Source organism: Castanea sativa, chromosome 1, assembly GCF_040712315.1.
Source record: "Castanea sativa cultivar Marrone di Chiusa Pesio chromosome 1, ASM4071231v1".
Lineage (NCBI taxonomy): Eukaryota > Viridiplantae > Streptophyta > Magnoliopsida > Fagales > Fagaceae > Castanea > Castanea sativa.
Window position 1 is genome coordinate 88,250,905 of NC_134013.1, and position 12,267 is coordinate 88,263,171.

General features: G+C 35.3%; 1 protein-coding gene, 1 long non-coding RNA gene and 1 pseudogene across 2 annotated transcripts; all 3 read right to left on the bottom strand.

The window, feature by feature from the left end:
- Positions 1 to 3,183: 3,183 nt before the first annotated feature.
- LOC142607737 (uncharacterized) lies at positions 3,184 to 4,124 on the bottom strand. The gene is made up of 3 exons (XR_012839369.1): positions 3,984 to 4,124; positions 3,747 to 3,827; positions 3,184 to 3,224 (listed from the first exon to the last, which is right to left on the bottom strand). It is a non-coding gene; the product is annotated as an uncharacterized LOC142607737 (long non-coding RNA).
- A 451-nt stretch (positions 4,125 to 4,575) lies between these two features.
- LOC142636554 (protein NRT1/ PTR FAMILY 6.2-like) lies at positions 4,576 to 6,382 on the bottom strand. Its single transcript, XM_075810813.1, has 4 exons — positions 6,154 to 6,382; positions 5,315 to 5,532; positions 5,140 to 5,171; positions 4,576 to 4,975 (listed from the first exon to the last, which is right to left on the bottom strand). The coding sequence occupies exons 1-4, from the start codon at positions 6,380 to 6,382 to the stop codon at positions 4,576 to 4,578; spliced, it is 879 nt and encodes a 292-aa protein (XP_075666928.1).
- A 1,350-nt stretch (positions 6,383 to 7,732) lies between these two features.
- LOC142636561 (MDIS1-interacting receptor like kinase 2-like) lies at positions 7,733 to 11,087 on the bottom strand (annotated as a pseudogene).
- Positions 11,088 to 12,267: the final 1,180 nt, after the last annotated feature.

Here is a 12,267-nt window from a genome sequence, read left to right on the forward strand (position 1 = left end):
GTAAGGTGTATTTGATCAAAAGTGAGGAAGATTGAATTTTTATTTTTAGAATACTAAATATTTTTAATACACTCACAAGGGGAGAGAAGAGAAAGTCTTAAACAAACTTACAGCGGAGGAAGATTGAATTGATTGAGAAGAATGGCAAAAATTACATGATGAAGATTGGTAGAAATACTTTGGAAAATTTAATTGAAGTTAAATATGGTGACTCCGTAAACCACAATTCCAAGATTAAATTGATTTATTTAAATCACATCATTTTCAGCTAATGTGGTATTTAAGGGGTCACCTTATCCACGGTTCTGTTTTAATAAATAAGGAATTTTCAGTCACTACAAAAAACGGGGCCTATAGCCGCGTTTCAAAAACGCGGCTATAGACCCCGAAAACGCGGCTATATCCTATAGCCGCGTTTTCTAGAGCCGCGTTTGTAAACGCGGCCTAAGCGGCGCAGCAACGGACCGCGGGGTCTGCCGCGTTTTTAAAAACGCGGCTACGGACGGACCAGCCGCGTTTTTGAACCACGGCTATAGGCATCGGGTCTATAGCCGCGTTTTCAAACGCGGCTACGGACCCGCTTGAGCCGCGGTTATCAACGCGGCTACGGGCTGCAGACTATAGCCGCGTTTATAAAAAACGCGGCTATAGCCCTCTGTCGTTCGTTTGCCAACCTAGCATAGAAACTATAGCCGCGTTTTTAAAACGCGGCTATATCTTCTCTTTTTTTTTTTTTTTTCTCCTGCCCTCTTTTTTGGCTGTTTTTCGCTGTTATCGAACTGAAGAATTTTCCCCTGCTATCACAAGTTTCCAACACAACCATCCAAAATAAACAAGTTCCAACAACAATCCAATACCTTAAATTCACACAACCCAATCCACAAATACATTCCAACCAAAAAAACATCAACTACATATTCACACCATCTCTCCCCCAAAACACAAAAACATGAAATCAAATAACAACAACCCAATTCCTAGAAACTGAAACTGAAACAAACCCAGAAGCACAAATGAATGAGTAACACTAACACATGAAAGTGATATTAATGAATCTTCCAAGTACTTAATTTCTTATTTTCCTTTTACTTTTGCAGGCTTTTCTTGCCAAGCAAATAGAGTAACAAATCCATTAAAAACATCCTTTTAAAATGAAACAAATAACAAGTACTCATGTATAATTAAAAGAAAAATGTCACATGCGTTAAAAAAAGAAGACCAAAAGGTTTAGAGAACACGTGTATCTTTTCAACAACAATATCATGTTGCCTAATTAGGCATAGTGGATGACTCACATGGCTATTGTCAAGTGCATGTGAATGACTTCCATAAATGCCTTAATATGCAAAGTGGTCCATTGTAGGAAAAGCATGTACTAAGAATTCTTTACTAAAAAAAAAAAAGACTCTAATAATAAAAAAATAAATATTCTATTAATCTTCATGAAAGTAAATATTCTGTGGTTAATTTTCATTATCAAGTTAGGAAATAGATGACAACAAAATGAAGAAAAGAACTTGAAGGATAGACACCTCACATGCCAGTTGTCATTCATGTTTTAGTTTAAACTAAAACATGAGTAGTGATTTTTAATGTCATGGGTAATAGCACAACTTTCAATATAAAAAAAAAATTGATTTAAATTTTATTGGAGTAACACTGTAGTAAAAATGCCAAAAGGAAGCAAGAAATTCCACTAAAAAATGCTACAAACACATTTGGGTTTTTTTTTTTTCCTTTTTTTAATTGTGCAGGTACATCACGTTTTAGTAAAGTCTTAATACATGCTCCTCCACCCAATACATCATTGTCTAGCAAACCCAGCTAGTTCTTTGCTTCACATGCTATCTTCTCTACTAGTTCACTTGTTCAAAGAAAGCCATAAGAGAAAAATATATTCGTAGAAGAACCAAGCGATCTAACATCATTAAGGAAGGATATGGCCAATGCTCAAATTGGTAGGTCCAAGCTGACTTCATCTATTGGACTTTTAAATTCACAATCTACCTCAAGCTTGAAGCCCCAAATCCACATCAAAGCGCTCATCGTAATCTTAAAGCCTACACTTCAATTTGATCATTTCCTTCTACTATTCTTGCATATAGAGCTCCTATACATTGACTTCCACTATCATTGTACCTTCAAGCCACACCATCTATTGTTCTACAATTTCTTGATGGCAAAATTTACCTTATAACATGAACCTATAGGAGGCCATGTACACTTCAACGGAGCTATCTAGTGATTATTTCTCTAAGCTTCCATATATTCCATAGCAAGTGTACGGGTTGTTTGCACCAAATCCACTACTAACTTCGAGTTTCATTCACATGCCTTTGGTTTCAATTTTACCATAATAGCCAACCTCCACCTCCATCGAGATGCCCATTTGTTTTACCCAACTTAACAGTTCAAAATAAGACAGAATATATCTGTACCATGACAAAATATTATGGACATGTATAAGGCAAACAACCATAAGTACTAAACAAAAAAAAACAAAAAAATCTCCCAAGTGAAACACAAACTATGAAACTCAAACATTCAAAAGAGGCAATCATGGAGAGAACCTATTATGCATTAAGCAAAAAAGTATAGAAGTAGAAAAGCGAGTCCCACGAGACTTAAGGGAAGCTCAAGGCAGCAAATACAAAACCTCAACTTAAGGCCAATCTTAGGACTAAGCACAGTGCTCAAAATCTTTCATAAACCATAGCATGTCAATTCAAATGACATGCAAGCAATGGGAAGGGGACAATGAAAAAGTTAAAGATAGCTGATTTCTAAGGACTATGTTGTCATAGCAACTAAAATATGCTAGCACAAAGTTATTATTATAATGCAACTTAAATCAGTCAAGAAAAGAACATTTATTATGTCAACAAATCATCCAATAAAACCAAAATTTGCCTCATTTGTGTCACATAATACAATCTTTTTTAGGCATTTTATCAAACACACCATGCATATAGCAAACAATAGTTGACAGATTTATACACATAAAATGAGAAACAATTTGATAAACCACAAACCATAAGTAACATTGTACAATAATCTAAATAAAATACAAGTTCTAGAATTCAAGTAAGATCTAGCGGTTTAGGAGCAGTAACTACAATTTCATAGTAACTATTATGCTCTCTTTGCAAGTGATACAATGTTCAAGCTCAATTATTATTGTGTAAATAATTTTCCGATAATTTAGCGTTGTCTAGAAAGTGCTCCTGGAAAATTTAAGAAAAAAGGTCTTTTAAGTATCACACGATTGGAAACACATTGATATCATAATGCAGACAAAAAAAAAAAAAAAAATGCACAAGTTTCAATTATTTAACAAACAGTTACAATTCTCAGCTACTTGATAGCATCCATCATAAAAGTCAAACCCATTCATTGAGGAATCATGCTATTTTTGACAATCATAATTTGTTTATCTTGTTAATCTCTCATTTGCGAGGGGGCAAGAGAGTGAAGCTCCAACATTCAATGATCTCCGCATAAACATACATGAATTTTCTATTTTATTTTCCTTCTTTTCCTCGTCATTAAAAAAAACCATGATAAAGGTTGAATCAGCAACCCTTGGGATCACTTACGCAGATTACAGACACTTTTTTTTTTCAATTGTTCTAGAAAATGTATTAGTCAATAAATAGCTAGGGCATAAAGATCGATAGACATGAAACAAATGAGTAGATGATAGATACAGAAGATACAAAAAAAAAAATGGTCAAATGAAAACCTACCAATATCTGATGGAGGCTATTTGTTGGGTGTACACATGAATGCATATACATGAGATCGAAGGTAGGAAATAATCCAGCAAGCTGCATTGCAAGAGTTACTTCAATTAAGAAAAGAGGACACAACATAAAAATAAAAATAATTAAAAAAAAATGATACTAAACCACATAATTATCGTGTAATGAATAAGAGCTTAAGAGAAGTCAAATGCATAGCCATTTCATTGATGGTAGAATAACCTCTAGCGTGGGCGATGGAGATTCGAGTGATGAATGAAGCAAGGGCAGATCCTCTGCATCTATACAAGTGACTTTACCAACAGGAAATTTTGATCCATACCGGCCAGCTCTCCCTACAAGCAAATCCAATAAGTCATCTTGAAGCACTCATGAAGGATCCAAAAAGACATCTCATTTCATTCGAAATATTGATAAGCGATATCATCGGTAAGAAGCACTTATTGAAAGTTAATTGGTGTTGTATATATAGGAGTAGGGAATCATTTGAGACAAATAATGCTGGTCTTTTTTTTTTGCTATTTTTCGATAGTTAGGGTGATGCAAAAATACGTGATTGAGATTAGGAAGGTTGACAAGGAGGATTCCATGCCATAGGGTCATAAAGGTTTGGCAAGCTGTAACTCTATGTGCACACTTTTTTCCCCTTTATTTTGAAAAGGCACTATATGCATACTTTAGTTATAACAATTCTGATCAATGTTTAGAAAACTTGTTAATGGGCTTAGAAAAAAAATTAAGAAAAGCATAATCTAAGAGAACAGATTATTTTCGAAGAGAAAGAAAACAATATTGACAGCAAACTTCTAAAATATTAAGCAGCAATTCTAATGGTCACATACCGAAACTTATCTGTATGATATATTCTTGATTCTTGAGAAAGGTCTTCATATAAGGCACTATCATTAGATGGATACGCTACCTTCCTTTTCTTTACATCAGCCACTATAACTTGAAGAATTTGAACTATAGGAGTTCCTAAACGTTGCTTGTACCTATATCTTTTAGTACCCAGTAGAAAGACCAAGAGAGCAAGTGTCATTGAGGCCGAGCAAATCCCATATGCCCAGCTTCTTCCAACTTGATCTTGTAAGTACACAAGTACTATAGCCAATAAGGTACACAGTGATAACAAAGTAGAACCTGCGAAGAAATGTGCCATTTGAGCCTTTTCCTTATCATCATTTTGATCAAATTGGTCTGTTCCAAGCCACCTGCAACACTTGACTTTATTCCACCAACTCCTATATTAGTTAAATACGAGCCATGGTGAAAATGCCCATTTGAAGACTATTGGCCTCTACGCATTTGTTGGATAAAGTAGGATTGCAAGGAGGCGGGCATAAATTTGGAAGAGAAGTGGATATGGCTAACAAACACGTTCCCTAATTTATTATCCCGGTTGACAATCTATTAGTACAATTATCAAATATAGAACTTAGCAAGCAAGGAAGCGGAATACTTGGATTAAAATTTAAAAAAGAAAAAGAAAAAGGTGTAGCATATAAATATCACATTACGATTGCATGTTAACATGCTAAAAGTATACTCACCCCTGCACGAATTGTAGCAGCAATGGCTATCATCCAATATTGGCCTAAGAAAGAATCTGCAACAATGCCTCCAAACAAGCTTAGAAGATATACTGTGCCCCCTGATGTTGATGCAAAATTGGAAGCACTTGCGCTAGGAAGATGCATTGTGCCAACTAAATATGTCACGAGGTTCACAATTATTGCCATTGTGGCAAATCTCTCGCATATTTCAATTCCTGTGAAAATTATCAAAATCAGTACGAGTATAATATAAATTAATTAAAATTTCAGTTTTGATTAGAGTCAAGTCTAAAACCAATTAGAAAATGAACTGAATCACGTTGTTAGTTTTTTCACGATAATTAAGGCTGTAATCAATCTTTATATATGCATTAATATAGTAATTATTTTGACTCATAAAGACACAGAAAGCAAACAATTATGGGTTAAAAAAAAAAAAAGGAATATCCAGGATTTTGTCACCTGGATCGAACAGTATCCTCACTTTCATTTTACTGGACTCTCTCATGATGTAGAACTGTTTTCTTTACACTAAGAGTTCTCAATCTTCCCATAACAAAAATAATTAAAAAAAAAACGAAAAGAAAAAAGAATACACTGTTTGTAATTAAAATCGTTGTTGGTTTAATATGTTGTTAAATAAATCACGCATGGCAATTTCTCCATTTTAGGCGAGACCCAATTTTTGATGAATCGGTCTGGATTGAAGCTTCAAATTCACACACAATTTGCAATAAAAGAACGATAAAGATTCGAAATTGATAGGTACCGTACCCAATATCGAGGTTAGAGAAACTTAACGAGGGCTTGATTATCAGAAATAGAAGCGGAGCCACCAAGACTAATCAGCTTCGCGGCGTCGATCTGAGTGGTCTCGGGATCCTCACGCGAATCGAGATCGGAAGCGCTAATCGCTAGGGCTAACTGTACCTGAAACTCCTCCTCCAACAGATTGAAATCCACCTCAGCAGCAACAACAACACCACCACCACCACCACCACCATCGGCAACCGTCCGATCACCCGCCGTCAAAGACGAAGACTCAACGGCGCCGATTCTCCCCATCGAGGACGACTCAACGGTGCTTAACCTACGCACTCTTCTTCTTCTTCTTCGTTGGAGGAGCGGGTGGAGATGATTTAGGGAGAGCGATCTGATTTAGGGATTTTTATTTATTTATTTATACTAAATGTTAGGCCGCGTTTGATTAAACGCAGCTCCAGACATGTTGAAGCTGCGTTTAATTAAACGCAGCTTCAACATGTCTGGAGCTGCGTTTAATCAAACGCAGCTCTAGAAATAATGAAAAAATAAATAAAAAAGTCCCTATAGCCGCGTTTCTAAAAACGCGGCTATAGTCCTACCCAACCAAACGCAGCCTCAGCCCCCAAGAACGCGGCTTCAAAGCGGGTCTATAGCCGCGTTTAGTAAACGCGGCTATTTGTCATTCCTGGAGCTGCGTTTTTAATAAACGCGGTTCAAAATCCCTGTCTGTAGCTGCGTTTTACGAAAACGCGGCTAAAAAACGCGGCCCAAAAACGCGTTTTTTGTAGTGAGTGGTCGACATTTTTATGACTCAAAAGTATGCTTAAAGCATTCATTCATGCGGAAACAAAATCATATGAAACATTATGTTACGCAAAAATCAAAATGTACTTTAGTCAATATTTTAACGGACCAATGCATCAAAAAATGTCATTAAAATCTAGTTCCTAAACATATCTGTTAATGTTTAATTTGAGACATTTCTTATTTTTTTAAACTCCAAAAGAAAAACTAAAATAGTCAAATATACTAATTTTCTTTTTTGAGTAGGTAAAAATAATTTTATTAAAAAGAGATTATAAGAAGAAGCAAAATAGCCTAAAGAATTACAATTGAGAAAAGTTATCTATATATGAATTTTTTGTGAAGGACTAAACTTTTAATGAACCTAGCGAGACAAATGGTTCTCTCAAATAGAGGGGGTCCTATTACACCATATCATTTTTCCGCAACTAGCCCAAATATGGGTTCGCCCTTGACAATGAAAAGCTTTGTTATTGTTTGTAACCGTAAAACTAGTAGCACAACAAAATCATGTATGGGTCCCATCTGATTTTAATATGAACGAAGAATATTATGATTTTAATATTTACTTTATATATATATATAAAAGCAAATATTATAACTAAAACTTTCAAGGAACTAGGAGTGTCCATGGTCCGCCCTAATAGTTCCTTCTTTGATGAGACACCTATATTTCATGATGCATGATATAGGCCACAAATCATAAAGAAAATGGATAAACCTTACAGAATTACATCATTCTAATAGAATTTTCTTTTCTTACCAAAAAAAGAAAAAGAAAAAGAAAATCATTCATACACAAAAATTTCTTTTCTCATAAGTTCATCAAACCATATGATACACAACCTAACAACAAGCACTACATGATTGAGTTTCAGTCTCTCCCATCATATAAGTTTCTTGCTTCCTTAACTACCATAGCGAAATTGCATGCAAGGGGGTGGCTAGTGGTTTCTTACCTGAAAGACATTGTTGGGACACCCATTTCATCGTAGGCCGAGACTTTGGTTTGGTGCGTAAGCATGCAAAGGCTATAGGAGCAGCAAAGAAAATATCTTGTGCAATTGAACGATTTGGTGGTGGCAAACATTGATCTAATATTTCTTTTAACATCAAATTTTGAGAAGATAACGTTGATAATGTAGTCAAGAGTTCTCCTAGGTGTTTTCCCATTAATATTTCTAGTGCCACCATTCTAAAGCTGTAAACATCATATTTTTCAGTCACTACCATAGTATATGCCAGTTCTGCATAGGAAAATAAATGGAAGCTATTTAAAAATGTAAATATTTATCCTATATATATATTTTTAATTTTCTACTTGAAAAGGTTGGTCAAAAGTAGTTATTGGGTAAAAATTCGGTAGTGAAAATGATTGCTTGCACCCTGCATGATTCAATTCATATAACAAACAATAAGATAAACGTTTGGTTCGAGGAAGCAGGATATAGTTATAAAAATTCCCACATGGCTAACCTTATAAAATAATAGGTGTTAAAGGGATGGGATATAGTTATAATAATTACACAAAAACTCACCTAGGGCAATGTAACCATAGGTCCCAACAACTAAAGTTTGGTTGGAGAAATTAGGATCAAGAAGTCTAGCTGTGCCAAAATCGGAGACAAAAGCCTCTAGCTTAGAGTTTGATATATCACGATGAATAATTATTGGGATGCATTCATAATGCATGTAAGATAAGGCATGTGCTATGCTTTTGATAATGTTCATCCTCTTAGGCCAATCTAATTCCAATGCTTCAACATCATCGCTTAGGATACAAAATAAGCTTCCCCTTTCCATGTATTGATAAACCAAAAACATGCATCGTTTGTGCAAGCAATAGCCACGAAGTTTCACAATGTTTTGATGCCGAATTTCCGTTAACATTTGTACCTCGTTCTTCAAACTCTTGTCAAAACTTGGGTCCTCAGCCTCTAAGCGATGACGTTTTTTTTTAGGACAACAACTTTACCGTTAGGCAATTGTGCTTTGTAAACACTACCATAACCACCTGTTCCAATGCAATATTTAATGTCAAAGTCTTTTGTTGCTTCAATGATATCTTCATATGCAATTTTTCCATCAAAATTCCATATTGAGAACAAGTCCCATTTTTTGTTTTGCTTGGATTGGATTGTGTTTTCCCTATAACCCAAAGAAGTAAAAGCACAATGAAAATTGTGAGGGGAAGTGACATTTTTATTTTGCTCATAATTTGGGAAGATGAAAGGCGAGAGAAACCTTTGAAGTCACCACATAAATCCTTATTGCCGATAAATGCATCGAAACTATGATTTCGGAAAATATTTGAGATTTGACCCTCCAAAGACTTGTATGACAGGTTAAATTCCAAGTTAACAAGATAAAGGGGAATGTTGCCTATGAGATTATTGTAGCTGAGGTCAATAAAACGTAAATAAATAAGGTCACTGAATTGAGAGGGAATGCTTCCATTTAAGTAATTGTGACTTAAAGACAAGTTGGCTAGTGAAGAGCAGTTAGCTAATTCTATGGGGATAGAACCACTGATTTGATTCCAACTAAGGGACAAAAAGGGCTTATTAGTTAAATGACGTATATAATTTGTCTTTCTACTCCAATTGGTGACATAACAAGTTATGGATTAAAAGCCTACAAAACTCTGAATGCATAGTATAAATTGAAGTAAAGTAATCCAAGAAATCAAAGCTAAAATCCAAGATCCCATAAAAAATAAAGCTGAAATCCAAGATAATGCTAAAACCAAGGCAACACATATCCAAACTCATTACATATACCTAAAAGGCTAGAACCTTTCTATCTTAGTCTTCATTTCGACTCATTGATGTTGTTAAACTCATTCACTAGAAGGCAATTGACGAGATTTTGAATGATACTGATGAGATCAATGAGATTGATATTCAAATATTTCTTATTAAAACGTACTGATTTGATCCCTATAAGCAGACCCACCACCCCATAGCATAAAGTTGCTAGAGTAACGCTTAACCTTTAAATCACTGCTAAACCTGCAATTGAGAAGAAACTGTTTGCATATTGCTGTCCATGGGCCACACTATCATTTTCCATAACCCCATCCAAGTTGCCAGTTATGAAAAGATGTCAAACATAAAATCTAGGAGGAAGCAAAGTTTCTGAGGAAGACAGTCTCCTTGAAATTGATGCAGAACAACCAAGACAGATTTTTGTAGATGTCAAACATTCAATTTCAATGATGAAAAGATGTTTCTAGGATCTCTTTCAGCAGTCCACCTCTTTCTAGGATCTCTTACAAAACACTTCCTCAAGAAATCTTTCCCAAGTTCTGACATAGTTTTGGGTATTTTTGGTGGCTCCTTTCCAAAAACAACTTGAAATATTAAGAGGGTGTTTGGTAGAGTAGTTTGAGATGAGATTTTTGTAATTTTTTGAAATACGTGTGAGTGAAAAAGTGTATGAAAGAGTATGTAATGTTGTTTAAAATATAAAAATGTGAGTTTGAAATGGTATAACAAACATGCCCTAAATCTTCTAGACCTGTACAATTCCATGCATGCTTTCCAGTAATATATCATCATCTCAATGACTATACATCCCAAAGACCATATATCCAAAGGAGCTTCAATTTCACCTAATGCAACAGATTCTGGAGACATATATAGGAGTTCCTCGAAAGCAAAACTTTCTATTCACAAAACCATTCTCCTCTCTCAGAATATTCGATATTCCAAAATCAGCAATCTTAATAGCATTGCCTCTACCAGCTTTGGAACGAAAAACAAGAATATTTGCTGGCTTCAGGTCACAATATATGTACGTAACCTTTTTCATGAATGCAGCGAAGCCCTTTAACAATCATCCGAGTATACCTTTGGACATCATATTCCACTAATTTTCCTCCAGTTTTCTTGATTAAATCTTCAAGGGTGCCTCCTGACGCATACTCTAGCTGCAAGTTATAGAACCCTACGCCACTTTCAATAGTCAAATCGTTTCCAAAATAACGAACAATCTCAGGGCTGTCAACCAAGTCTTGCAAGATTTTGGCCTCCTTTTGAAGCGATAAAGTGTTTTGAAAAACCGCTGACTTGATAGCTATCAAGCCAGAAAAAGGAGAGGAGAGAGCGGAACCGACTCGGTTTGCCATTGCTAAATACACAGTTCCGTAGGATCCTTTTCCAAGAACTTGAATTTTTGACCACTTCATGTCATGTGCCATATTGAATTGATAAAGCAACTTTTGAATGAAGGGGGTCTTGTTTTTCTTTGAAGTATGACTGTGTGAGGTATGAAGTATTTGTGAGGCACGAAAACAATGAAACTTTTTTTTTTCTTTGAAGTAATTGTGAGGTTATTGAGGATTGATTTATCTTGAAAGAACTTTTTGTTAATATATAAGTTTGAGGTCGGTTATTTGTGAGGTCGGTCAAGATGAACGTCTGGCCTTCGGATTATTAGATAGTAGGTAATTTTGAAGCTAACAAAGTTTATGTGGCAAAATATTAAAAAGTCAATTAATTTTCGAACATCATCAAACGTCTTCTATTATTAATAAAGCACAAATAATCAATCACAGTGGCCCCTTTATCCGGAGCAATGCTATACAGAATGGGGGAAGCATCCTTTACAACTCTATCCCCCACTCCATCAAAAGAAGGTAAACTGAACGAATACATTTTGACAGAGGAAAAGCTAGTAAAGACCATGTTGATTATAATTGTAACCCACTATTGTAATTGTTTTGTTGCCTTAACAATAACTTACTCTTTCATTCAAAAAAGAATAAAAAGTAAAGGAAACCTACCAAACACCATGTCGATTATAATAGTTCCACATATTTTTAATTATTTTGCTTACTCTAAATCACGATTGCAAAACATCTTCCAATATTTTACTTATTCCATTCTGATCTTCTCAACGGAAGCCATCTTGTTGGAAAAGACAACAATAAAAGATTTAGTTCTAAACCACAATGTTAAGCGCTGTGTAATTAAAAACTATGATACTATCTAACACTATCCACATGCTCTCACACTATTTTCCATTCCATCATACATGTCCTTCACATTGAACCTATTTCAATTTTGAAAAATGAAGTGTCAAATTGGGTAGAGTTCACGGGAAAACTTACTAAATAATATTGATCATGAAGTGAAAAAGATATTTTACAATTACCACTATTCAGAAGAAGAATAAACCTTAAACATTATCACACTAACCAGCAGGGGCAGAGCCAAAGGTGAGGTGAGTGGGGGGGGGGGGGGGGCCCCCCCCCCCCCCCCCCCACCCGAAAAATCATCTATATACTTTTATTAGTGTAGCTTTTTGTCATTCCTGATGTTAAAATTAGGGGTGTTTTAGTCTCAGTCGAAGTTAGGGAGGAGGAGATCTGGCCAAAA

What these genes read in the sequence shown, in the direction of transcription:
- LOC142636554 (XM_075810813.1), bottom strand. Translation starts at nt 6,382, where the DNA reads ATGGGGAGAATCGGCGCCGTTGAGTCTTCGTCTTTGACGGCGGGTGAT. An exon ending in CGCGAAGCTGATTAGTCTTG is followed by an intron (nt 5,533 to 6,153) that starts GTGGCTCCGCTT and finishes TAATTTTCACAG; the next exon opens with GAATTGAAATATGCGAGAGA. An exon ending in GATAATAAATTAGGGAACGT is followed by an intron (nt 4,976 to 5,139) that starts GTTTGTTAGCCA and finishes CAAGTGTTGCAG; the next exon opens with GTGGCTTGGAACAGACCAAT.